Source organism: Mandrillus leucophaeus, unplaced genomic scaffold (assembly GCF_000951045.1).
Source record: "Mandrillus leucophaeus isolate KB7577 unplaced genomic scaffold, Mleu.le_1.0 Scaffold13, whole genome shotgun sequence".
NCBI classification, from domain to species: Eukaryota; Metazoa; Chordata; class Mammalia; order Primates; family Cercopithecidae; genus Mandrillus; species Mandrillus leucophaeus.
Genome location: NW_012101254.1, coordinates 5,674,172 through 5,701,084, shown reverse-complemented (window position 1 = coordinate 5,701,084; position 26,913 = coordinate 5,674,172). Strand labels below are relative to the sequence as shown.

The 26,913-nt window shown below is 40.9% G+C and overlaps 1 protein-coding gene across 4 annotated transcripts in view; it reads left to right on the top strand.

The window, feature by feature from the left end:
- Positions 1-22,116, top strand: part of HADHB (hydroxyacyl-CoA dehydrogenase/3-ketoacyl-CoA thiolase/enoyl-CoA hydratase (trifunctional protein), beta subunit) — a 49,342-nt gene extending 27,226 nt beyond the window's left edge. For 3 of the 4 annotated variants that reach the window (XM_011972677.1, XM_011972679.1, XM_011972681.1), the window contains 12 exons: positions 740-784; positions 4,437-4,536; positions 7,838-7,925; positions 9,670-9,857; positions 10,190-10,370; positions 11,052-11,173; positions 14,246-14,325; positions 14,400-14,447; positions 15,854-15,941; positions 16,610-16,684; positions 17,130-17,294; positions 21,571-22,116. In XM_011972677.1, the coding sequence (XP_011828067.1) occupies positions 740-784; positions 4,437-4,536; positions 7,838-7,925; positions 9,670-9,857; positions 10,190-10,370; positions 11,052-11,173; positions 14,246-14,325; positions 14,400-14,447; positions 15,854-15,941; positions 16,610-16,684; positions 17,130-17,294; positions 21,571-21,606 (1,216 nt within the window). In that variant the 3' untranslated portion in view covers positions 21,607-22,116. The remainder of the gene's footprint in view (positions 1-739; positions 785-4,436; positions 4,537-7,837; positions 7,926-9,669; positions 9,858-10,189; positions 10,371-11,051; positions 11,174-14,245; positions 14,326-14,399; positions 14,448-15,853; positions 15,942-16,609; positions 16,685-17,129; positions 17,295-21,570) is intronic. The other variant, XM_011972678.1, reaches the window with a different exon arrangement.
- The last annotated feature ends 4,797 nt before the right edge of the window (positions 22,117-26,913 follow it).

Sequence of the window (26,913 nt, the reverse complement as noted above, 5' to 3'; positions counted from 1 at the left end):
TTTATTTATTTAGACAGGGTCTTGCTCTGCTGCCCAGACTGGAGTGCAGTGGCGTGATCCTAGCAGCCTCAAATTCATGGCCTTAAGCAGTCTTCTCACCTCAGCCTCCCAATTAGCTAGGACTACAGTCATGCCACCACGCCTGGCCAATTTTTAATATTTTTTGTAGAGACAGAGTCTTGTTTGTTGTGTTACCCAGGCTGGTCTTGAACTCCTGGCCTCAAGCAGTCATATCACCTCAGCCTCCCAAAGTGTTGGGATTCTAGGTGTGAGCCACCATGCTCGGCCTCTTTCCATTCTCAGGTAAATCTCAAGTTACTTAAAAGCAAAGAGTTTCTTCAAAAGTCGTAATACATCACCTGTAGCCCTGTAGGCATTACAAAATAAATAAATAATATACTTTTAAAATAAAATGTTTAAAGGAAAAGAGACCCCAAAGGTGGGGCTTCACTTTAAAGAAAATTTAGTGTGTGTTATGCTGAACATTAAGGTATTGGACAACATTTTTGTTTGATTCTTAGCAAGCTTAGTAGGAGTTAAGCCTTGCTAGATTTTTAAGGATGACAAATAGCGAAGTCATACTATTTCTTCATTTGAAATGATGAACTGCCTTGGATAGTAAAGTTAAGTGTGTTTGTAGCAGCATGTGTTAGATGATCTCTGAGTATTTCAAATAGAATGAAAAGTTTTCATTGAAGCTCTAGGGTTTCGGTTTAAATTATTTGTTTTCTTTCCCCAGATATAAAGACCTGATGCCACACGATTTGGCTAGAGCAGCACTTACGTAAGTAAATGCAGTTTCATTTCCGTTCTTATTTCGTTAAAGGCACTTTCTCCAGTTTTTACACATAAAATAGCAATTTGTTCTTATTTTCACCATCTGTACTACACAAATTTAAGCAGCTTATGAATATCATCAATCTTTATTTTGCAGGCTTAACAGTATCTTAGCATGACAGTATATTTTAATGCTATCCTAGCTAGCCACAGGACTCGATTGATCAGCCTAAACACAATACATATATTTGGTGATTGCCTTAGGAACTTGTATAAGGGTAGCTGAACAGATTATGTAGATATTTACCTAGAAAGAATCCTAAAAGACACCTGAAGATTCATGTGCAAACCAAGTAAAAATCTAAAATTAGATGCAGTTAAATAAGATTGGGCTGGATGAATAATTTGGTGAGAGTCATGAAATGTGTTGCTGTTTCTGGGATAAAGTAACATGTAAGGCATTATCTCATTCATTTTCCATTGACACTTTGCCTTTGTGTCTTCAACCAACCACAGCTCTTTCTTAGTTTGGAGAAACCCTTCAGTTGACCTTTCTGTCCATTCTAACTCTGTTTTTTTTTCTTCTCTTCCTGCAAGACCTCAAGCATGAGTGAAACGGCAGTTGTTTCTGTTTCCTTACTATCAGTTTCCTCTAATTGTATAATCATTATTTCCATTCTCCCTTTGTTTTACAGAAACCATACTTTAGAACCTTCTCTTAATAATGGTTTTGTGATTGCTAAATGTACTGATCTTTTCTCAGTCCACTGTCTCTGTACTTTATAGCACTTGACACTGTAAGCTATACTCACCTGTCTTCTATTGACTTCTTAGTAATATGCCTTTATGATTTTTCTTCTGTATTCTGACTGACTCTTCTCTACCTTAAAAAAAAACTAGGCCATGCACGGCATTTCATGCCTGTAGTCCCAGCACTTTGGGAGGCCGAGGTGGGTGGATCACCTGAGGTCAGGAGTTTGAGACCAGCATGACCAACATGAAGAAACCGTCTCTACTAAAAATACAAAATTAGCCAGGCGTAGTGGTGCATGCCTGTAATCCCAGCTACTTGGAAGGCTGAGGCAGGAGAATCCCTTGAACCTGAGAGACAGAGGTTGCAGTGAGCCGAAATCACGCCATTGCACTGGGCAACAAGAATGAAACTCCATCTCAAAACACACACACACACACACACACACACACCCATGAAACTCCATCTCAAAACACACACACACACACACACACACACACACACCCCCCAAAAAAACCAAAAAACTGGATCTCTCCCTCTTTCTCTTTTTGAAAGGCATTTTGCAAGTTTTATTCCTTAGAGCTTTGCATTTCTCTGTATGCATATTTTCCTTTTAAAAATCTCATCTACCAGCTGGGCATGGTTTCTCACACCTATATTCCCAGCACTTGAGAAACCAAGGCAGGAAGGTCAAGGTAGGAGGATCTTTTGAGCCCAGGAGTTTGAGACCAGCCTAAGCAACATAGCAAGACTCCATCTCTACGAAAAAAATTTTAAAAATTAACCAAGCAAGAATTACTTTGGCTCAGGAGTTGAAAGTTGCAATGAGCTATGATCCAGGCAGGGCAATAGAGGAAGACTTTGTCTCAAAAAAAAAAAAAATTTTTTTTTAATTTTTGATTTATTTTTTTCTGGATGGAGTCTCACTCTGTCCAAGGCTGGAGTACAGTGGCTTGATCATAGCTCACTGCAACCTCGAAGCCTCCCAAGTAGCTGGAACTATAGGCGTGAGCCAATATATCTAACCCTCTTTTAGTTTTTTTAATTGATAAGGACTTACAGATTTTTATTTATTTATTTCATTATAGTCAAGTTTAGTCATTACTCATTTTGAAGCTCAGCTTATTTCACATTTTATCTGGCACTCCTTCAAGTTGACTCCAGTGTGCCTTTTGTTTTTTAGTATAATACTGGTTGTTGATATATAATTTGCATGTAATAAAGTGCACAGATTTTAAGTGTATAGTTTGATGAGTTTTGACAAATGTGTATACCCCATGTTCCTGTTTTTGATATGGTCCCATTTGTCCTTTTTTTTTTCTTTGACATGGAGTTTCACTCTTGTTGCCCAAGTTGGAGTGCAATGGCACGATCTCTGCTCACTGCAGCCTCCACCTCCCAGGTTCAAGCAATTCTCCTGCCTCAGCCTCCTGAGTAGCTGGGATTACAGGCACACGCCACCAGGCCCAGCTAATTTTTTTTTGTATTTTTAGTAGAGACGGGGTTTTGCCATGTTAGCCAGGCTGGTCTCGAAGTCCTGACCTCAAGTGATCCACCTGCCTTGGCCTCCCAAAGTGCTAGGATTACAGGCTTCAGCCACTGTGCCCGCCTGATGTCGTCCCATTTATCTTTGAGTGCTTCCTTACTTTTGGCACAAAAAAGATGGAGATTCATTTTGTACTTTCCTTTGGACCTGGTATCAGTCATTTCCTAAAAAACCTTTTGTCCCTTTAATGGGGAATGGCATTTAGAAACCTAGTCTGGGGCTGGGTGCAGTGGCTCACGCCTGTAATCCCAGCACTTTGGGAGGCCAAGGCTGGTGGATCACTTGTAGTCAGGAGTCCAAGACAAGCCTGGCTAACATGATGAAACCCTGTTTCTACTAAAAATACAAAAATTAGCCAGGCGTCATGGCAGGCGCTTGTAGCCCCAGCTACTCGGGAGGCTGAGGCAGGAGAATCGCTTAAACCCAGGAGGTGGAGGTTGCAGTGAGCCGAGATTGTGCCAGTACGCTCCAACCTGGGTGAAAGAGCGAGACTCTTGTCTCAAAAAAAAAAAAAAAAGTCTGGGTTCAGGGAGTGCTCATTTCTACTGGAGTGTTATTGTGTCTAGTTTCTATTCATGGGCACAACTAGAATGTATATATTATTTCAATTATTTGTTGATATTGATATTTCAAACTAAAATTTAACATACCCAGAACTTTTTTTTAAATTTATTTTTTTAATAGTTTGAAGGGAGACTTTGTTTTATCTCTTTGATGGAATATTTGTCTCTCTTTTTTACTGAGAACTTTGGTTTCTACTAACATTAATTAATTTATAGGTTTCTTATCTATTTTATCCTATTCCAAATTATTTTTTATTCTTCTCTAACTTCTCATTACCAATTGAGCATCAAATGTTCACTTTAAAATCACTCTTTCATTCATTTCTTCTTTGAGAAGGTGCCAAATGCTTGTCAAATTAAAAGATACAATCTCTGTCCTTTCAAATTCAAGGCTAACCTTTTTTTTTTTGTTTTTTTGGAGATGGAGTCTCACTCTGTTGCCCAGGCTGGAGTGCAGTGGCACCATCTCGGCTCACTGCAAGCTCCGCCTTCCGGGTTCACGCCATTCTCCTGCCTCAGCCTCCCGAGTAGCTGGGACTACAGGCGCACGCCACTATGCCCGGCTAATTTTTTTTGTATTTTTAGTAGAGAAGGGGTTTCACCATGTTGGCCAGGATGGTCTCGATCTCCTGACTTCGTGATCCACCCATCTCGGCCTCCCAAAGTGCTGGGATTACAGGCGTGAGCCACCGTGCCCGGCAAGGCTAACCTTTTTTAAGGAGCACAGTGTTTTGTGTGATGATCTCTGGCACTGCCTTGATGTGTGAAATGTTTCTTTGCTTTGGATTTCTACTTCCAGGGGTTTGTTGCATCGGACCAGTGTCCCTAAGGAAGTAGTTGATTATATCATCTTTGGCACAGTTATTCAGGAAGTGAAAACAAGCAATGTGGCTAGAGAGGTGAGTAAAACAAACTTTATGTTGTTTAAAGAGTGATAGTAGAATCACTTTGAATTTCAATTAATAGAAGTTACTTTATAAAAGCCTTTAATATCTATTTATTTACATTTGACCTAAAATGTGATTTTACAGCTTGGATAATGTGTTATTTAATATGTAAAAGAATTCTAATATAAATCAAATGACATACACAATATGTAAAAGAATTCTAATATAAATCAAGTGACATACACTATATTAGTGTATATTCATACTTTAAATCAAATAAATTTTTTGAGCTGGTTTAGGACATTGTCTCTTGTGTTAGGAAAATAGAGATCAGCAAAGTGCGGCTGATAGTATTTTTAGTAATGTTAGATATCATGGCTTCCAGTTAATTTAAAATTTCAACATTTTGCAGAGAACTAATTTCATAACTTGGTTTTTGTTAGCTGGAAGTAGCCTTGCTTACTCATTTGTTCCCATCGACTAGATGGCACGTCAGGCAGTTTGGCTTTTTAAAAACGATTTCACAGAAGTTTACTTTTGCCCTAGTTGGCATAGCTCCATGTAGTGTCGATTGAGCAACCAAGATAATGACAGGCCTTGGAACTTCTAGGACGTGTCCTACAGCAAGTCCAAACACGTCTTCTGGGCTGTTTCAATTTGAAAGCGATTGTTTGGATGAAGTTGGCACCAAAAGACATTTCGTTGTGTTCAGCATTTTCCCTAGTTCCGGTCTGTGCTTGCCATATTGTTGAGTTCAGTATAGTTGTGAGGGTAATAACTTCTATCACTGTCGACTGAGAGACAAAGGCAAATAAGCAGGACTGAAAGTATTTGTTCTGTTCCACCTCTGTACCTGTCAGAAATGTTAAAACTGCTGAAGACCTGGCATGACTGAAGCCGACAAAGATCAACTGTGTGCTGTTGAGGGACAGGAAGGAATTAACAACAGGAAGAGATTTTATTTCCCCTCTGAAATTTTTTGTTTTTCCTTGAACCTTGACATTTCTGAATGTTTCAAATATGACAATTTTGTGAATACATCAAGCTGCTCATAATACATTTTCAACTTTTATATTCTGAAAATAACCAAGTGACTTTTATAAGAGCACTCAAGATGTAAATAGTAAAATTTTTTGCTCTTTTCTCCTCTTGCTCAGCTTTTTATCCCCCTCTTTCTTCCTTCTCCTCCTCAAAAAATAAATAAATAAATAAATATAAATACATGTTTCCATTTTCTCTGTAATTCAGTTCTTTTTTTCCCTAAAACTAAAGCCGTAATGTTTTTCTCTGAATTTTTTCCTGGAAATTTTACATCCATATGCAGATCTCAGCTATTGATTGACAGGAGGTAGATTCCCTCTGCCTGCCCTGTTCTAATACCAGTTATGTTATACTCCAGGTAATTTTTGCAGTATCTGCATGGAAAGACTGGGTTGAGGGGATACATTATAAGAATGTCACTTTAAAGCTGTATTGCAGCCTAAAAGCTAACATAATTTCCAGCCAAAGAATTTCTTAGGCTCTATTGCCTGTATTAACGATGTTAGTATAGTATAGTAAAAGGCTTCTGGTGTTGCTGTGAACCTGACTTTGTTGAAAGGTTCAGCATATTTCCCTGTTCTCCAACTTAGAGGCATCTTCCTCCTTTTCCCTTAGTGCCCTGAGAGCTATTCAAACTTTCAATAGAAGTGTGTGGACAAGGGTCACCAATAGCCACCTCTATTTAAAGCTCCTTCAGTCCTGAGAGTCATCTAGGGCCAAGGGCAACACATACTAGAAAGGCCCTTGTGAGAATCAAGCCATTGCAACCTAATGCCCCTTTTACACTTGCCCCACTGCAGAGCTCTTCTCTCCTGCCCCCCTGAGATACTTAACGTCTCTCTTCCTTTTGGATTGGTTTATGCTGAGAGGCTGATGCGCAGGTGCCCGGCAGACGTTCTCAACAAAGCAGGTTGGGCATTTAGTATCAGGCCTACCTGGAAAGACCAGAATGAAGTCATGTTGCAGATACATCACTGTAACACATTTCTGTTTCTATAGATGATGGTAAATAGCATAAAAGTAAATAAGTATAAAGGTAAAAATCAGTTAAGAGACATTGAATCTCTAATTGAGACTTTGGAAACATTTATTTTACTAAGTTATAGGAGAGTTTGCATTCTGAGGATAATTAGTTTTGGAAAAGAGTACTAAAAATGAATTCCCTATAATGGGATCCAGTATTTCATAGTAAATAGTGTGTGGGTGTGTATGTGGAGGGAAATCTGGAAGCTTTATTTCTAAAGTAAAACTTTAATATTATAAAAATAAGTATTTTACAGTTGCACCTATGCATTAATTATTTACATAAACAAAAATGGGATCAGACATTGATTGGTTTTTGGCAGCATAATTTCCCCCAATAAATAGTATAATAAAATTATAGACGTCCTCATTTCATGTTTGACTTTCACTGTGCCATTATAATAGAGGCCATTTTTACAAGATTAATGATGACCTCAGTTTTTCTTAAAGCCGCTCAGATGACAAATTATTCTCTCTGTATCACCTATTATGCCATCATCCTGGCCACTTGTTAACTGGTCTGACCCTTACTTGTTCACAGGCTCACTTGTAACTCAGGCAATTCTCCAGTTTCTTTCATTGAGTTGAGCTTCTGTATAGTTGGCAAGTTTTCCAGTTCATCTTTGCATTGGGTCTGCAGTGTGCTAACCGAAGTATCAGATGGTCAGTAAGAGAGAACAGCTGGCCGTGAGCAGAAAGATAGGTGTAAAGCAAATAGGGTCTTAAGTGGGAACTCTGTTTATGAATGGTCAGTTCTTTAGAAATCATTTTCATGTTTAATCACTTTTGCTTTGCTGCTAAGCTTTGTGACTGATCATGAGACCTGATAACACAGATTGTGAAGACTCCACCCCATAATATATTTCATCATCATTTCACCAACTGTCTTTAATAGGTTCCTTTAAGTATATTTGAACATTAAACAAGTTAAAATCAAATTATATATTGATATCCTTGAAGGCCCTGAGCAAAGCATCGATAAGAAATTAGGTGAGTTAGAAGAGTATTATAGCCTCGTGTCTGCACTAGAAACCAGCCAGCAGGAATTTTGCATATACCTGTCAATTAATGGCATGATTAAATATTAGTAAACCATTTCTGTGATAGGCTTAATTTTATTTTAAATATTGCTCTGGAGAATTTTAAACTGAAACCCTTTTCAGATGACAATAAAGATTAGTGTTCAAAGCATCATTTACATGATGCCCTTCCCTTAGAGTGATCATTTCATTCACTGTATTTCCTGAAGGCTGCCCTTGGAGCTGGCTTCTCTGACAAGACTCCTGCTCACACTGTCACCATGGCTTGTATCTCTGCCAACCAAGCCATGACCACAGGTATGTTTAAATGGAAGCAGACAGTACATGTTAATTTTCCTCCTTTGTCTTTTACTTGATGATAAAAATGTACTTTTTTTTTTTTTTTTTAAACAGAATCTCACTCTGTCACTCGGGCTGGAGTGCATTGGCACCATCGTAGCTCACTGCAGGCTCAAACTCTTGAACTCAGGAGATCCTCCTGCCTTAGGATCCCAAGTAGCTGGGTCTACAGGCACTCCACCACACCCAGCTAATTTTTCAGTTTTCTGTGGAGACAGGATCTCGCCATGTTGCCCAGGCTGGTCTTACACCTCTGGCCTCAAGTGATCCTTCTACCTCAACCTCCAAAGTGCTGGGATTACAGGCATGAGCCACCAAGCTCATCCCAAAAAGTACTCTTAGCAGAAGTGATAGATTAGCACAGATCTCTACTTGTGTTTTTTAAAAAGAAAGGTCAAGTTTAAAATTTGGGAGTTCTAACCATAGTTAACCTCTCTTTTTGCTCTCCATACCTGAGGGATGTTACCATTGGCGTGGTTCCTCTGTGAATAATGTGGCTGGCTGCAGCAGGGATTATCAAATGGAGGAGTATATCTCTAGGAAGGTACTTCAGCATCTGAAGCATGAGTAAATAGTTTACAACCTGCCAGGCTTTCAACCTAGTGCTTCAGATATGATATTTTCCCACAAAGATATGGTCTTCCTTCCTTCACCACTACCATACTTGTAAATCATTGCTTTAGATGGCACAGCTCTTTCCTTCACTTTCTTCCCACATCCTTGGCATTTTTATAAATCATTGAAAATTCCCCTAACAAATTTTAACAAAATTACGGGGTATTTTGTAGCATCAGCCTGTAGTGTGAAGAGACAGGAAGTCTGAAAGATTTAGTAATCATATGCTCGTCTAGTAACATCAAGGCCCAGGTGGGCAGCCCACCTCATATGTGGCGGGGAATGATGCCTGTGATTGGGGGTGTTCACCACTCTAGGCAGCATGTGACCAACTCCTGGTTAGAGAAACAGAATAGGCTCAGCGCGGTGGCTCACGCCTGTAATCCCAACACTTTGGGAGGCCAAGGTGGGCGGATCACGAGGTCAGGAGATCGAGAACATCCTGGCTAACACAGAGAAACCCTGTCTCTACTAAAAATACAAAAAAAAAATTAGCCAGGCATGGTGGTAGGCGCCTGTAGTCCCAGCTACTTGGGAGGCTGAGGCAGGAGAATGGCGTGAACCCGGGAGGCGGAGCTTGCAATGAGCCAAGATCGCACCACTGCACTCCAGCCTGGGAGACAGAGCGAGACTCCGTCTCAAAAAAGAAAAAAAGAGAATAGTGACCATAAGGAGAGAGGGGGCCTGCCTTACATTTTAACAGCTGGAATTTATCTGCTTTGTAGCAGAAGTTAACATTCTCTTTATAGGATAAAAAATATTTCTTAAAACTAAAGCTGGGAGCATATAAATATGCAAGATGTTCTGGTTTGGAATAATGATTTGTTCAAGAGTTGGTCCAATGGATATTTCTAGAAGTTGATGTCCATATGGCAGGAATGAAAACTTGTTTTTCTTTAACGTGTTGAATGTGTTTTTAGTCATTTAAAACAATTACCTTAATTCTTCTGAAAAGTTGAAAACTTTAATTACAGATGTTGTACAAAGCTGATAACTGTTATTCAGCCTTTTAATCAAGAAGCTTAAATTGGAATGGCATGTTATTTTCTGTAAAAGATATTCATGAAGTATAACCTGTGCCCTGTAGGCGTTGGCTTGATTGCTTCTGGCCAGTGTGATGTGATCGTGGCAGGTGGTGTTGAGTTGATGTCCGATATCCCTATTCGTCACTCAAGGAAAATGAGAAAACTGATGCTTGATCTCAATAAGGCCAAATCTATGGGCCAGCGACTGTCTTTAATCTCTAAATTCCGATTGAATTTCCTAGCACCTGAGGTAAGGCTTGTGTTTGCAGGGCATCCCACTGCAGAGATTTAGAATTAGGTATGGCAATGTGGACTCTGCTATGCTGTAGTAGGTGTAGATTCTGTAGTTACAGGAAAGGGTTATTTGGTCAAGTTGATAAAAAAACATAGTGGGTAGAAAACTTTAATTTGTGAGCCCTCTTTAGAGATCCTCTGCTGACAAAGAACTTCCCTTGTCTTGGTCTTGATTGATTAATGGTAAACAAATAGATTTTAACTTTTCCAAATAACACAGAACAATCCTCGGTGTTGGAATAACACCTGTTAACAGTGTACCTGCTTCTCGGATATCTCCTTTCCCAGCTTCCTGCAGTTGCTGAGTTCTCCACCAGTGAGACCATGGGCCACTCTGCAGACCGACTGGCTGCCGCCTTTGCTGTTTCTCGGCTGGAACAGGATGAATACGCACTGCGCTCTCACAGTCTGGCCAAGAAGGCACAGGATGAGGGACTCCTTTCTGATGTCGTACCCTTCAGAGTACCAGGTAAAATGAAATGCTTCATGACACTAATTAGGGAGTTCTGAATTGCTCCTAAAACTCAAAAAATTCCCAAGTGATTTTGCAATAAGTATGTTGGTTCTGTTTCCAAAGTATTCAGTCTTTATTCTTAAGTATGGATGCAAATTTTGATTTATGTTGTAACAATAGGTAAACATTTTTTTAAAGTTTCTATAAGAGTGTCCTTTTAAGGTCTGAGCACTAATCTCAGCACTTTGGGAGGCTGAGGCAGGAGGATCACTTGAGGCCAGGAGTTAAGACCAACCTGGTCAACAGAGTGAGACTTCATCTCTAATTAAAAAAAAAAAAAGAAAAACAAACAGAGTCTCCTTTTAGATCTTGCTGATATATTTTAGTTCTTACCTACATGCCTGTTTTTAAAATTCCTGAATCGTCTGACTTCTGTATAGAATAACCAACTGTGAATGAATGTCTTAAGAAATAGGATGTCCTATTTTTAGTAAAGCATTTAGATGATTTCCCAATTGTCCTTTAAGACTTTAGTTTAAAATTTGATAACATGATAATTATAAAACACTTTCCTTCTAGTGAATAGGTAAGGTTTATATTTCATTTGTTTTTGTAATTTTTGAAGCATATTTCTCTGGAGAAGATATATAAGGCTTATAGTTCCAAAGAGGTAAAAAAAATTCATTTTTTTAATAGGAAAAGATACAGTTACCAAAGATAATGGCATTCGTCCTTCCTCACTGGAGCAGATGGCCAAACTAAAACCTGCATTCATCAAGCCCTACGGCACAGTGACAGCTGCAAATTCTTCTTTCTTGGTAACTGTCAATGCTATTTGTATTTAGTAGTGACTTTTCTATTTCTGTACTCTCTGTAGAAAAGCCTAATATAAATTTTTTTGTGTGTGTTATGAATAGAGGGTAAAAATATAGTTATTCATTTTAATGTGAAAGTGGAGTCATAAAAAAAAAAATGGACGCATGGTTTTAAGGCCCGAGAAGTTACCTAATCCAGCCACCATTCTGCTACAAAAGCTCTTTTCTTCAGACACTTAACCAGTCAGAAAACTTCTATTGCTTATGGTGGGCCCTGGAAATGAAAAGAATAGACAATTGCAATATAGTGAGATGCTGTGATGGCTGTAAGCATAGGCTTAGGCTTAGGTCGAGCCCCTGACACAGATCGGGGGATAGTCGGAGAGTCATCTTGGAAGAGGTAACACTTGAGCAGCAAATCTTGAAGGAAAAGTGAGAGCTAACTCAGAAAGGATTTTAAAAGGCATTCCAGGCCAGGCGCAGTGGCTCACGCCTGTAATCCCAGCACTTTGGGAGGCTGAGGCAGGCAGATCACCTGAGGTCAAGAGTTCGAGACCAGCCTGGCCAACATGGAGAAACCCCATCTCTACTAAAACTACAAAATTAGCCAGGTGTGGTGGCACATGGCCTGTAATCCCAGCTACTCGGGAGGCTGAGGCAAGAGAATTGCTTGAACCCGGGAGGCGCGGAGGTTGCAGTGAGCCGAGATTGCACCATTGCACTCCAGCCTGGGCAACAAGAGTGAAACTCATCTCAAAAAAAAAAAAAAAAAAAAAAGGCATTCGGTACAAAGGGAACAGCAAATGCAAAATCAAGGAAGTATGAGAGCAAGGGGTTCTTTGGGGGAAAAGTTAGGTTGGAGCATAAGGTATGAACTGGGAAGTCGCAGAAGACAAGGAAAAGCAGGCAGAAAGAGTAACAGGATACCTCTTCCAGCTCTGATTGTTAGAAAACTGCTTTACTAGGCCCGGGTGCGGTGGCTCATGCCTGTAATCCCAGCACTTTGGGAGGCCGAGACGGACGGATCACGAGGTCAGGAGATCGAGACCATCCAGGCTAACACTGTGAAACCCCGTCTCTACTAAAAATACAAAAAAATTAGCCGGGCATGGTGGCGGGTGCCTGTAGTCCCAGCTACTCAGGAGGCTGAGGCAGGAGAATGGCGTGAACCCGGGAGGCAGAGCTTGCAGTGGGCTGAGATCAAGCCACTGCACTCCAGCCTGGGCGACAGAGCAAGACTCCGTCTCAAAAAAAAAAAATAAAAATAAACTGCTTTACACTGACACCAATATTATTTTCTTGTAAGCATCATGGAACAAATCTGCCACTGTTTGTTTTTTGTGTGTGTGTGTGTGTGTATGTGTGTGTGTGTGTATGTTTTTAACTTATCAACATGTAGCTTCATATCCTTCCTTGCTTTTCTGACTCCTCAGTTAAACATCTTTATTGATTCTGCTGCTGCTTGTAAGATGTGATTTCTCTTCTCTTACCACCTTGGATATAGTCTTCTGGATATAGGCCATCTGGTCAAAGTTTCTTTTACAATGTAACTCTCCTACCTGGCCATAAAGTCTTGAAAACATAGGCAGATGTTTGACATATTTGCCCATGGTAAATGACTAATTAATGCCTGCGCTTGATAGGCTAGGGGAGTGGACTCTAGAGTAGTTCCAACAGTGTGGAACACCACCCTGTTAATCCCAGGTGGTGAAGAGCTGGTTAGGTTGGTCATTTGCAAAACCAAATTGGATGATAGAGCCATGTGGCATGGAGTACACATGTCAGATCTGCATCCTTTTGATTACTTCCAGGGTATGCTAAAGGTCCAGGTTTATTTAGTGAGAATCAGAGACAAATCATCAGAGGTGACACATCACAATACATGGATTTTGGGGACTGCATTAATGCCCCACATTCATTGCAATTTTGCACAATGGCACACTGAACCTGTTAGTAATGTAATGTCTGTAAACCATTTATTCCAAATGGTCACCTGTGCCTCCAGAAGTTATGGACACCCTATTGGTGGCTACACAGTCTCTTCAGGATTGCCGAGTTATAAAAATATGACAGAATATGGTAGAACTTATTTTGATTTTACAAATTATGAAGAATAGTTTCCTCTTCTTTGGAATTCTAGACTTTTGGGGGGAGCTTTTCTTTTTCGAAGTATGGTAAGGACGTTTTTTCAGTAGTACTTCTTTGTCCTCCAGCTTCTCGGTTGTCACTTGGGAAGAAATGTATGGGGTGTATCCAAAGAGGGAAGATTGTGGTTCTAATGTCCTCAGCTGGTTCTCCCATTGATTTGCTTGTTATAGAATATATAAGTAGAATAAAATGACCTATAAGCCATGGGCAGAAAGCAGCTGAGAAACAGCCCAGAAAATGTAAAAATAAATAAGAGATATGTTTATTTTGGTTAATATTTTGTGCCAGAAACTAAAAACTTTGGCTTAAATAAGTATTTATTGTAAGCACTTCTTTCTTTTTTTCTTTTTCTTTCTTTTTTTTTTTTTTGAGACAGAGTCTCGCTCTGTCACCCAGGCTGGAGTGCAGTGGGGTGATCACAGCTCACTGCAACCTCCACCTCCCGGGTTCAAGTGATTCTCCTGCCTCAGCCTCCCAAGTAGCTGGGACTACAGGTGTGTGCTACCACACCTGGCTAAGTTTTTGTATTTTTAGTAGAGATGCAGTTTACCGTGTTAGCCAGGTTGGTCTTGATCACCTGCCTCATGATCTGCCCACCTCAGCCTCCCAGAGTTCTGGGATTATAGGCATGAGCCACCACGCCTGGCCATGAGCATTTATTTCTAAACTTACCTCTTCTGTTGATTCATTTTGATTATTATGATACTTTTGAACAGCCTTCTCTACCCTCATCCTTCAAAAATTAGTCTGTGTGTGTATGTTTGAATTATGATTTAATGATGGATACAGCGAAGTAAGTGTTATTATACAGAATCACTGTATAAGTCTAATGAGTTAATAGATTCAGGTACAGAACATATGAGCTGGCTGGAGAAAGACCTCCAGATAGGCTGAAGAATTTTAACATTGTGCTGGTTAACATTTCAGACTGATGGCGCATCTGCAATGTTGATTATGGCAGAGGAAAAGGCTTTGGCCATGGGTTATAAGCCGAAGGCATATTTGAGGTAAAGTAAATGTTCAAACGAATCATCTCTGATTTCTTTATTACCAGAGCTTACCTCTCTATTTTTTTACCTAGGGATTTTATGTATGTGTCTCAGGATCCAAAAGATCAACTGTTACTGGGGTAGGTAGCTGTTTGTATCCTTGGACTATAATCACAAATATTTGATTGCCCACGTTTTATTATACTGGTTAATAAATGGTTAACACTGGTTTATTATTTATTTATTTATTACACTGGTTTGAGAGTATATTAAGCCCTGAGTTCATAATTGGTTTATGTGGTGGTTTTTTTGTTTTTTTTTTTTAAATAATAGTAATCTGGCCAGGCACAATGGCTCACACCTGTAATCCCAGCACTTTGGGAGGCCAAGGTGGGCAGATCACAAGGTCAGGAGATTGAGACCATCCTGGCTAACACGGTGAAGCCCTGTCTCTACTAAAAATACAAAAAAATTAGCCGGGTGTGGTGGCGGGCGCCTGTAGTCCCAGCTACTCGGGAGGCTGAGGCAGGAGAATGACGTGAACCCGGGGGGCGGAGCTTGCAGTGAGCCAAGATCGCACCACTGCACTCCAGCCTGGGCGACAGAGTGGGACTCTGTCTCAAATAAATAAATAAATAAATAAATAAATAAAATAATAGTAATCCTTTCCATTGGTATATCATTTTATAGTTTTGGATTATTTTCCATTTTTTTCCTTTAAGTTTTACATATATATATGGATGCACACAACTTAACATTCTTTTTCATGAAGTTATCATAGGCATTTTTTCATATGGCTACACACCCTGCTACACAATCTTCGTAATACAGCCTTTTATAAAAGCCTCTGCATGTTTAGACTCCGTTCCGCTCCCTCACAAGGCTGTAGCCTCACTGGCCTCCACTGTGACATTCACATCAGTTAAGCCCTTTCCTTTGCCTTGCTCTTTGAACTCTGTTCTTCAGTTCTTCATGTTATTAGCTTGTCCTTATCCCTCATTGTTTATTTATTATCAATTTCTCTGACTCTGCAACATAGTAAGGGTAGAGGGCATGTCTGTACAGTTTCATTATTTTATCTTTAACATTTAATTAATCAGTACAGAAAAACCAAAGAATGAGTGAAAAGACAGAGTACTTATGTTATTTATTTATTTATTTATTTATTTTTGAGACGGAGTCTCGCTCTGTCGCCCAGGCTGGAGTGCAGTGGCCGGATCTCAGCTCACTGCAAGCTCCGCCTCCTCGGTTCACGCCATTCTCCTGCCTCAGCCTCCCGAGTAGCTGGGACTACAGGCGCCCGCCACCTCGCCCGGCTAATTTTTTGCATTTTTTAGTAGAGACGGGGTTTCACCGTGTTAGCCAGCATGGTCTCGATCTCCTGACCTCGTGATCCGCCCGTATTGGCCTCCCAAAGTGCTGGGATTACAGGCTTGAGCCATCGCGCCCGGCCAGAGTACTTATGTTAAACTCAGTTTGGGGAATATGAAGAAGCTCTTAGTTTAAAAATTAAAGTTTTAAGATATTACTTATTTTTTCTTTTCAGGCCAACATATGCTACTCCAAAAGTTCTAGAAAAGGCAGGATTAACCATGAATGATATTGATGCTTTTGAATTTCATGAAGCTTTCTCGGTAAGTCATTTGAAAGACACATATGAAGGGACTATAGTCATAAAAAATGTCGTCCATATTTGTGGGAGAGAGCAAGGCATGGTTTATGATGTGAGTAGAGCAGGAGTGGACCTATATATTTTAAGTACTGACTCACACTGCTGGGAGGTGCCTGAGGGGAGGGAAGGAAGGGCCATACAGTGTTGGAGAACATACCAAATTGTTTCTTTAGGAAATTCTGATTGAAAACTGATACAAAGATTTGTTCAACTTTACTTTTTTTTTTTGAGACAGAGTCTTGCTCTCTTGCCCCCTCTGGAGTGCAGTGGCGTGATCTCAGCTCACTGCAACCTCCGCCTTCTGGGTTCAAGCAATTTTCTTGTCTCAGCCTCTCGAGTAGCTGGGATTGCAGGTGCCTGCTACCACACCTGACTCATTTTTTAAATATTTTTAATAGAGATGGGGTTTCACCATATTGGTCAGGCTGGTATTGAACTCCTGACCTCAGATGATCCACCCGCCTCAGCCTCTCAAAGTGCTGGGATTACAGATGTGAGCCACTGCGCCCGTCCAATTTGCTCAACTTTAAAGCATACCTACAAGTTGTTAAACTTTCACAAACCGTGCCCATAAGAAAGCGTAGAGGAACATGAATAACAAGGTTCTTATTCAATTATTTTCTCTTCCAGGGTCAGATTTTGGCAAATTTTAAAGCTATGGATTCTGATTGGTTTGCAGAAAACTACATGGGTAGAAAAACCAAGGTGAGTTTCTGATTTTAAAAAATGCTTGAATTTTCAAACGCGTTAATAATTGGATCTTAGTTACCTGTTCTTAAGAATATGAAGGAAAAGCTTCTCTTTCTTTTGAAGAATTTTGTCTTTCATGAAAGATATTTATTTCTTAGTGTAAAGATAGAAATTCTTGTTTCATTAAATATATTTATTTCTTAGTTTAAAAATAGAAATTAGCAAAATTAAAATTCTGTGGTATCTTTTGTTCCTTGCATTCTGGCATTAGATGAAAAATAAATGGACTCCTGACTTTTAATATTGACCTAGACTTACTTTCTTTTGCAGTAAAATTATTTGTAATATGTCTGACGTTCGGTATTTTCCTTTATCCCTCTTACTTCATAGTACTAAGAGCCTGGCTTGATTCTGATCTTAAGTAAACTTATCTTTACATTTGTGTCTTTGTGGGAGCCAGGTTGGATTGCCTCCTTTGGAGAAGTTTAATAACTGGGGTGGATCTCTGTCCCTGGGACACCCATTTGGAGCCACTGGCTGCAGGTTGGTCATGGCAGCTGCCAACAGATTACGGAAAGAAGGAGGCCAGTATGGCTTAGTGGCTGCCTGCGCAGCTGGAGGGCAGGTACGTTACAGTGGTGTCATAGGACCTTCCAGAGAGTCATTTTCTTGGAATGACTAGAATGTATGATTTAGTTTGAAACCTTCTTAAAGCAATATTTTTGATGACACGGGGGTGGGGAGTGGGGAGGGATAACAGCTTTAATTCTGATAATACTTTTTGTTTTTTGGGTTTTTTTTTTTTTTTGAGACAGAGTCTTGCTCTGTTGCCCAGGTTAGAATGCAGTGGTCATATCTTAGCTCACTGCAACCTCCACTTCCTGGATTCAGGTGATTCTCGTTCCTCAGCCTCCCGAGTAGTTTAGATTACAGGCGTGCACCACCGTGTGCAGTTAATTTTTGTATTTTTAGTAGAGACAAGGTTTCGCCATGTTAGCCAGGCTGGTCTCGAATTCCAGACTTCAAGTGATCCACCCACCTTGACCTCCCAAAGTGCTGTGATTATAGGCATGAGCCACCATGCCCTGCCATAATTCTGGTAATTCTTTGGAAGGAAACTGCTATTTAAACCCAAGCTATTTTTCCCGAATATAATGTTTATTTTTTACTTATAAATATATGCTGATTATGAAAATTGTGGAATATATGAAAAGTATATGGAAAAAGTTAGAGTCATCTATAATCTCCCCATCAGACATTATCATTATTAACATCTTGATATATTTTCTTCTTTAATAATAAACTTTTATTTATCTAGTCACCGTTAAGACTTTATGAAATCTCTCCAAGAGAGAAACTGTCTTTCTAGAGAACTGAATTATACCTTAACTGGGGAGTTAATTTACTTCTGGATAACTTACTGCTGTTCAGCTGGGGAAGTATATTGTTGACAGATTTTTTTCCTTTCTACTTCGCTTGCATTACAGACCCAACTTCCTGACTGCTGTAGCATCTCACTCTAGGAATAAAATCCAAAAGGAAGATCGTAGTTTGTTTTTTGTTTGTTTGTTTTTTGAGACAGAGTCTTGCTCTGTCCCCCAGGCTGGAGTGCAGTGGCCCCATCTCGGCTCACTGCAACCTCTGCCTCCCAGGTTCAAGCAATTCTCCTGTCTCAGCCTCCTGAGTATCTGGGATTACAGGTGCTCACCACCAAGCCCAGGTAATTTTTTTGTATTTTTAGTAGAGATGGGGTTTCACTGTATTGGCCAGGCTGGTCTCGAACTCCTGATCTCAGGTGATCCGCCTGCCTCAGCCTCCCAAAGTGCTGGGATTACAGGCATGAGCCACTGCGCCTGCCCTTTTTTTTTTTTTTTTTTTTTTTTTTAATTACAATGTGAACAGATTTTCTCTTCCTCTAGATTACAGAAACTTCCTGTTCCTGATCAAAATGAATAAATATTTAAAAGCATAAACAGGCCGGGCGCAGTGGCTCACACCTGTAATCCCAACACTTTGGGAGGTTGAGGCGGGTGGATCACTTGAGGTCAGGAGTTCAAGAACAGCCTGGCCAACGTGGTGAAACCTTGCCTCTACTAAAATTACAAAAATTAGCCTAGCATGGTGGTATGCACCTATAATTCCAGCTACTCGGGAGGCTGAGGCAGGGGAATCACTTGACCCCCGGAGGCGTAGGTTGCAATGAGCCGAGATGGCGCCACTGCACTCCAGCCTGGGTGATAGAGAGGGGCTCTGTCTCAAAAACAAATAAAATAAATCTTACATTTAAAAGCCCATTTTCATGAATTTTCATCAGAGACTTTGCAGAAACCAAGGGGTCAGTTATTTATCAGTTGGAACATTTTGGACTTTATGATCAGAAATGTTTTTTAATCTGTGTAACTTCATCTACAGAAAACCATGGTCCATTAAGACTTCAGCTATCCCTCTATCTCTCCATGCCAGACTTCTACCAGGGAGATAACTTGTACACATTACTCACGAGCTTAGTGCGTAATCCACATAGGGTAATGTCTGCAGATTTGAGTATGTGTTCCATAATTCTTTATCTAGCATGTAGAGTATAAATGAGACAATACTGGATGCTTTTATGGATGAACAAAGAATGATACCTAGCACCTTCTAGAAGTTTATAGTATAGTGAAGAGAGAAGATAAGATGCATCTGAGAAACTAGATTAAACTTGACATTGTTTGATCAAGAGCCATGTGAGTAATACCAACATGACTGGAGACAGGAGAAATCTATCATGGTGAATCTAGAGCAGGGTTTCTCACCTTTGGCACTAACATTTTGGGCTAAACAATTCTTTGTTGTGGGGGGCTGTGCTGTGTGTTGTAGGGTGTTTAGCATGGCCTCTACCCACCAGATAGCAGTAACAACAAGCTCCTCCCCACCTCTGCCCCATGTACACACAATTGGCATGACCAAAAGTATCTCCAGGTGTTGCCAAATCTGATCTAGAGCAAGAAAAAACATGGAACATGAAAACTGTGTGTTTAAAATCAAGCTAGAGAGGGCTAGGCACGGTGGCTCATGCCTGTAGTCCCAGCATTTTGGGAGGCTAAGGCAGGTGGGTAGCTTGAACCCAGGAATTCGAGACCAGCCTGGGCAACATGGCAAAACATCTCTACCAAAAATACAAAAATTAGCCAGGTATGATGGCATGCACCTGTGGTCCCAACTACTCAGGAGGCTGAGGTGAGCTGATTGCTTGAGACCAGGATGTTGAGGCTGCAGTGAGCTGTATTCACACCACTGCACTTTAGCCTGGGTGACAGAGTGAGACCTTGTCTCAAAAAGCAAATAAAGAAATTAAAGTAAATAAATAATAAAATAAGCAAGTGAGAGAGGAGTATTCTACCTTATTACGAATTCTTTCAGGATAACCCCCAAGTCAGTCAAACCTTCCTATCCCTGCTTTTTTGTCTACTTGTGCCTTTTCAGCATACTTTACATGCCAGACATGGTAGCTCATGCCTGTAATCCCAGCACTTTGGGTGGCTGAGGTGGGCAGATTGCTTGAGCTCAGGAGTTCAAGACCATCCTGGACCACATGGCAAAACCCCATGTCTACTAAAAATACAAAAACTAGCTGGGCGTGTTGGTGCATGCCTGTAGTCCCAGCTACTTGGGAGGCTGAGGTGGAAGTGTCACCTGAGCCTAGGAGGTTGAGGCTGCAGTGAGCCGTGTTCAGGCCACTGCACTCCAGCCTGGGTGACAGAGGGAGACCCTTTTTCAAAAAAAGAAAACCAAACAAACAAGCAAAACAAACAAATAAAAAGTACCTAATAGTTTGTTTTGAACTCCACTGTATACTTGATTGAGGACAAAGACCACATAGCAAATCTTTAAACCTGCACAGTGCTCAACTTGGCACTTTGTAAATAATAGTTTCTTTTATTTCCTTTTTTGTTTTTTAGAGACAGGGTGTCTAAAAACTATATGCTAGGATTTAGACTCATCTAAACTAAGGACATAGCTAGTACATAGTACTGTGTATAGTGCTGGATAAAATATATTCTACTTCTGGCCGGGCGCGGTGGCTCACGCCTGTAATCGCAGCACTTTGGGAGGCCGAGGCTGGTGGATCATGAGGTCAGGAGATTGAGACCATTCTGGTTAACATGGTGAAACCCTATCTCTACTAAAAATACAAACAAAATTAGCCAGGCGTGGTGGCGGGTGCCTGTAGTCCCAGCTACTCAGGAGGCTGAGGCAGGAGAATGGTGTGAACCCAGGAGGCGGAGCTTGCAGTGACCTGAGATCGCACCACTGTACTCCAGCCTGGGTGACAGAGTGAGGCACAAAGAAGGGACAAGCCCAGCCTTTGGAATCATCTAGACCTGGTTTCAAATCCTGGCCCTGTTACCTTAATAGCTTTGTGATTTGGGTGAGTCACTTAACCTTTCAGAGCCTCAGTTTTCCCCTCTAGAAACTTACTTTTATTGGTATTTGCTGTATCATGTTTGTTTTACACAGCTAAAAAAGCCCCTGGATTTCTCATTTTAACAGCATCCATTTGTAGAGCATCACTAGGAATTAGATTCTGTAGTAGACAGAGCCTGATGCATATATGTATACATGTATATATGAATGTATATAAATATATGTGTGTGTGTATATATACACACATACACAACTATACTGTATGTTATGTAATGTCCACAAAAACTCTATGAGATAGACACTATGAGCCTCATTTTGTAAAAGAAATTCCAGTTTAGACTGACTACAAAGTTTCCCAGGATCACACAGTGATTGAATGGCAGAGCCAGGATCCAACTCCAAAGCCTGTACTTTTCTCATTGTTCTCTGCTGTCTCTGTACTAACTGGATTCATCACCATTCATTGCTCTAATTGGACTTTGTTTTCTTTACAGGGCCATGCTATGATAGTGGAAGCTTATCCAAAATAATAGATGCAGAAGAAGTGACCTGAAGTTTCTGTGCAACACTCACACTAGGCAATGCCATTTCAATGCATTACTAAATGACACTTATAGTTCCTAGCTCCTCTTAGGAAAACAATTCTTGTGGCCTTCTGTTAAATACTTTGCACTTAAGCTTTGCCAGTGTTCTGAGCTTTTCAATAATCAGTTTACTGCTCTTTCAGGGATTTCTAAGCCACCAGAATCTCACACACAGATGTGTGGGGGGTTGTTTTTGGTCTCTGTTGTCACTAAAGACTAAATGAGTATTTGCAGTTGGGAAAGAGGTCAGCTGAGATTTGGAAGTCATCTTTGTAATATTTGCAAATTATACTTGTTCTTATCTGTGTCCTAAAGATAAGTGTTCTCTATAAAATACAAACCAATGTGCCTAATTGTGGAAAAATAATTCAGAATCTAAACACCACTGAAAACTTATAAAAAATGTTTAGATACATAAATATGGTGGTCAACTTAATAAAGTGGAGAAATACTGGAGAACTGTTTACCTCATTTTTTATTGGTCAGGGGAGGGTGGTTCTCTTGGCTTAGGACCAGATTTTGCCTTTAATTACTCATTTATAACTTCTAACTATTTTGGTCAATGGTGAGACTGCTGGGAACATAAAGACAATCCTGTTTATTTATCTTATTTTATTTATTTTTTGAGACAGAGTCTCCCTCTGTCCCCCAGGCTGGAGTGCAGTGGTGCGATCTCGGCTCACTGCAAGCTCCGCCTCGCCAGTTCAAGCAATTCTTCTGCTTCAGCCTCCCAAGTAGCTGGGACTACAGGCACCTGCCACCACACTTGGCTGATTTTTGTATTTTTAGTAGAGATGGTGTTTCGCCATGTTGGCTGGTCTCGAACTCCTGACTTCAGGTGATCTATCTGCCTCGGCCTCCCAAAGTGCTGGGATTACAGGTGTAAGTCACTGCTTCCAGCCTGACAGTCCAGGCTGTTTTAGAATAGCACCTTTTGTTTTCCCCACTGCTGAACTGCAGAACATTTATTTCACTTTTTGGATTTGCTTCTGTTAGCCAGGATTTAAGTAAAGTGTAAAGAAGTTTTTTATTTTAATCGACTACTCTAAATCCTCTCAGATTTTTGACAGCTACCCTGTACCAAATAACATGGATGCTAGTGTTTAAAGAAACTGGCTTCTTTTTATGGACGTTTGTGTGACTGTTGCTTAGGTCTATGCAAGTTACTGGGAATCACAGTCACCCTGTAGTTCAGGGACAGATTGGGCAGGAGACCTAGTCCTAACCTCTTAAAAGGATATTTGAGAGTCTCAGCGTCATTTCCCCATGGTTTCCTTGGTAATTATAATGTGAGTTTTTAATACTGAAAACCATTATATTTACATATATATCACAAAAATCAGGTATAAATAAATCAAATATAAAATATAAAAACCTTCAAATTTAGGAAAAAAAAAACCCTGTGACCTTAGGTTGAAGGGAGAGAGGGATTTCTTGAAGAAGACATTGAAAATACTAATCATGAAGGATCTATAAATTTCCCTGTGTTGAAATAAGAACTTTTGTTCTTCATGTGATGATACAGAGTGGTGGATAAACAAGCTAAAACTGGAACAAATATGGTAGATACAGCTTTAAAAGAATCCAGGATATATAAATAATTCCTACAAATCAATAAGAGTAAAGACCACTTGGCCGGGCGCGGTGGCTCACGCCTGTAATCCCAGCACTTTGGGAGGCCGAGGCGGGCAGATCATGAGGTCAGGAGTTCGAGACTAGTCTGACCAACATGGTGAAACCCCGTCTCTACTAAAAATACAAAAATTAGCCGGGCATGGTGGCATGTGCCTGTAATCCCAGCTACTCAGGAGGCTGAGGCAGGAGAATCGCTTGAACCCGGGAGTTGGAGGTTACAGTGAGCCAAGATCGCACCACTGCACCCCAGCTCTTGGCGAAGAGCGAGACTCTGTCTCAAAAAAAAAAAAAAAAAAGGCAAAAGATCTTAACACACAATTTTTAGAAAAGGATATGCAAATAGTAAATAACAAGATGCTCAGTAGTAATCAGGAAAAACAAATTAAGATCATAATGAGATACACCTACCAGACTGGCAAAAATTAACAAGACTGAGAATACCACTGTTGGTCTTGGATGTGGACCAATTAGAACTTCATATGCTGCTGGTGAGAATGCAAATTGGCAAAACCACTTTGAAAAACAGTCTGGCAATTGGACTGGGCGCAGTGACTCACACCTGTAATCCCAGCACTCTGGGAGCCCAGGGCAGGCGGATCATGAGGTCAGGAGATCGAGACCATCCTGGCGAACACTGTGAAACCCTGTCTCTACTAAAGACACACACACACACAAAATTAGCTGGGCGTGGTGGCGGGCACCTGTAGTCCCAGCTACTTGGAAGTCTGAGGCAGGAGAACGGAACCCAGGAGGCGGAGCTTGCAGTGAGCCGAGATCACGCCACTGCACTCCAGCCTGGGCGACAAAGTGAGACTCTGTCTCAAAAAAAAAAAAAAAAAAATCTGGCATTTTCTTGTACATCTGAATACAAGACACAAGGTCTGTGACCCAGCATTTCCACTCTTAGGAGTACTCCCTAAGAGAACGTGCACATTAGTCCAGGAAACATGTACAAGCCTGCTCACAGCTGCATTGCTCTTAATAGCAAAATATTGTAAATAACTCATGATCATTGACAGGAAAGTTTCAAAAACAAGCAAAACTAAGTAGGATGCCTACAGACGAGGTAAAAATAGTTTCTAAAACAGCTAAGGGAAGGGAAAAGAGACACATCTTCCTTACTGAAGAATTCCAAATAATACCCGTAGATACTCCGGACTCCAGGAGGTGGAGCATACCCATCCCCTTTGAGTGTGGGCTGGACTTAGTGACTCAACTCCAGTACATACTGTATGGAAAGGGAAAAAGGCAGCCTTACAGTGGAGAAACGGCAAACCGCAGCTTAACCAGGCGATCAAGGTTAACATCATCAGTGCTGCCATGTGGATGCACATGCCTCCTAAGATGTAATCAAGGTACACTTCACCTCTGTGGTATTCTTTCCAAATATCCATAATCCAGTCGAATCATGAGAAAACAGGCAAACCCAAACTGAGGGACAGTCTATGAAATGCTTGACCAATACTCGAAACTATCAAGGTCATAAAAAGGAAATGCTGAGAATTTGTCGTAGATCAATGGAGGCTAAGGAGACATGACAACTAAATGTGATGTAATATCCTGGACTGGATTCTGAAACAGAAAAAGGACGTTCATGGAAAAACTGGTGAAATCTGAATAAAGTCTGGAGTTAATTGTTTGTTTTAAGCCTAGAAATAAATCCTCACATATATAGTCAAATGCTTTTTTTGTTTTGTTTTGGGGTGGGTGGGGGTTGGGACACAGTCTTGCTCTGTTACCCAAGGCTGGAGTGCAGTGGAGCGATCTCGGCTCACTGCAACCTCTGCCTCCCAGGTTCTAGCAATCTACTGCCTTAGCCTCCCGAGTAGCTGGGACTACAGGCATGCATCACCACGCCTGGCTAAATTTTTTTGTATTTTTAGTAGAGACAGGGTTTCACCATGTGGCCAGGCCAACATGGTCTTGAACTCCTGGCCTCAAGTGATCCACCCACCTCTGTCTCCCAAAGTGCTGGGATTACAGGTGTGAGCCACTGCACTCGGCCATCAGATGCTTTTTGACAACAGTGCCAAAAACAGTGCCAAGACCATTCATTGGGGAAAGGACAGTCTTTTCAGCAAATGGTGTTGGGGAAACTGGACATCCACATGCAAAATAATGAAGTTGGACCCTTACCTTACACCCTATACAAAAATGAACTCAAACGGATCAAAGACCTAAAGAAAGAGAAAAGCTAAAACTTACAGTTTTATAAACACTTAAAAGAAAACATGGGGGAAGGCCGGGCGCGGTGGCTCAAGCCTGTAATCCCAGCACTTTGGGAGGCCGAGGCGGGTGGATCATGAGGTCAGGAGATCGAGACCATCCTGGCTAACATGGTGAAACCCTGTCTCTACTAAAAATACGAAAAAAAAAACTAGCCGGGCGCGGTGGCGGGCGCCTGTAGTCCCAGCTACTCGGAGGCTGAGGCGGGAGAATGGCGTGAACCCGGGAGGCGGAGCTTGCAGTGAGCAGAGATCGCGCCACTGCACTCCAGCCTGGGTGACAGAGTGAGACTCCGTCTCAAAAAAAAAAAAAAAAAAAAAGAAAACATGGGGGAAAATACATGACATTAGATTTGGCAATGATTTCTTGGATATGGCACCAAGGGCATAGGCAACAAAGGAAAAATAGATTAAACTGGATTTCATCAAAATTAAAAACTGCATCAAAGGGCACAATTAACGAGTAAAAAGGTAGCCTATGGAATGGCAGAAAATATTTGCAAATCATATATCTCACAATGGGTTAATATTCAGTGGTGTGGCCTTTTTTTGGGGGTTTTTTTTTTTTGGATGGAGTCTCTCTGTTGCCCAGGCTGGAGTAGAGTGGTGCGATCTTGGCTCACTGTGACCTCCGTCTCCCTGGTTCAAGCAATTCTCTTGCCTCAGCCTCCCGAGTGGCTGGGACTACAGGAACGTGCCACCACATCTGGTGAATTTTTGTATTTTTAGTGGAGACAGGGTTTCACCATGTTGGCCAGGCTGGTCTTGAATTCCCGATCTCATGTGATCTGCCCACCTGGGCCTCCCAAAGTGCTGGGATTACAGGCATGAGCCACAGTGCCCGGTGTAATTCTGTGTGTTTTTACCAGCAGAGCATACATTGAGTACGTGCAAACAATTGTGAAGGAAAATTAGAGCACATATATCTACAGAAGCGCACTCAGAAAGGGGACCCTGTTGCTTCTAAAGTGAAAGAGTATTATTTGGATTTGTAACCAAAAGATACTTTTGTAATTTTTAAAATGAAAACTGTAACTATCAATGAAGTGAAAGTGAAATGGAGTTGACAGGTGTCTATGCTACAAGGCAGAGCCTGCCCTATCTTAGTCACCACCTGCCTCCTACAGGGCTGGAGTTAGTGTGAGGCTTAGAAACAGCATGACGGCCCTGCTGTATTGGTGGTTCCTCTTTTATTTTATTTTATTTATTTTTTATTATTATTGTACTTTAAGTTCTAGGGTACACGTGCATAACATGCAGGTTTGTTACATATGTATACTTGTGCCATGTTGCTGTGCTGCACCCATCAACTCGTCAGCACCCATCAACTCGTCATTTACATCAGGTATAACTCCCAATGCAATCCCTCCCCCATCCCCCCTCCCCATGATAG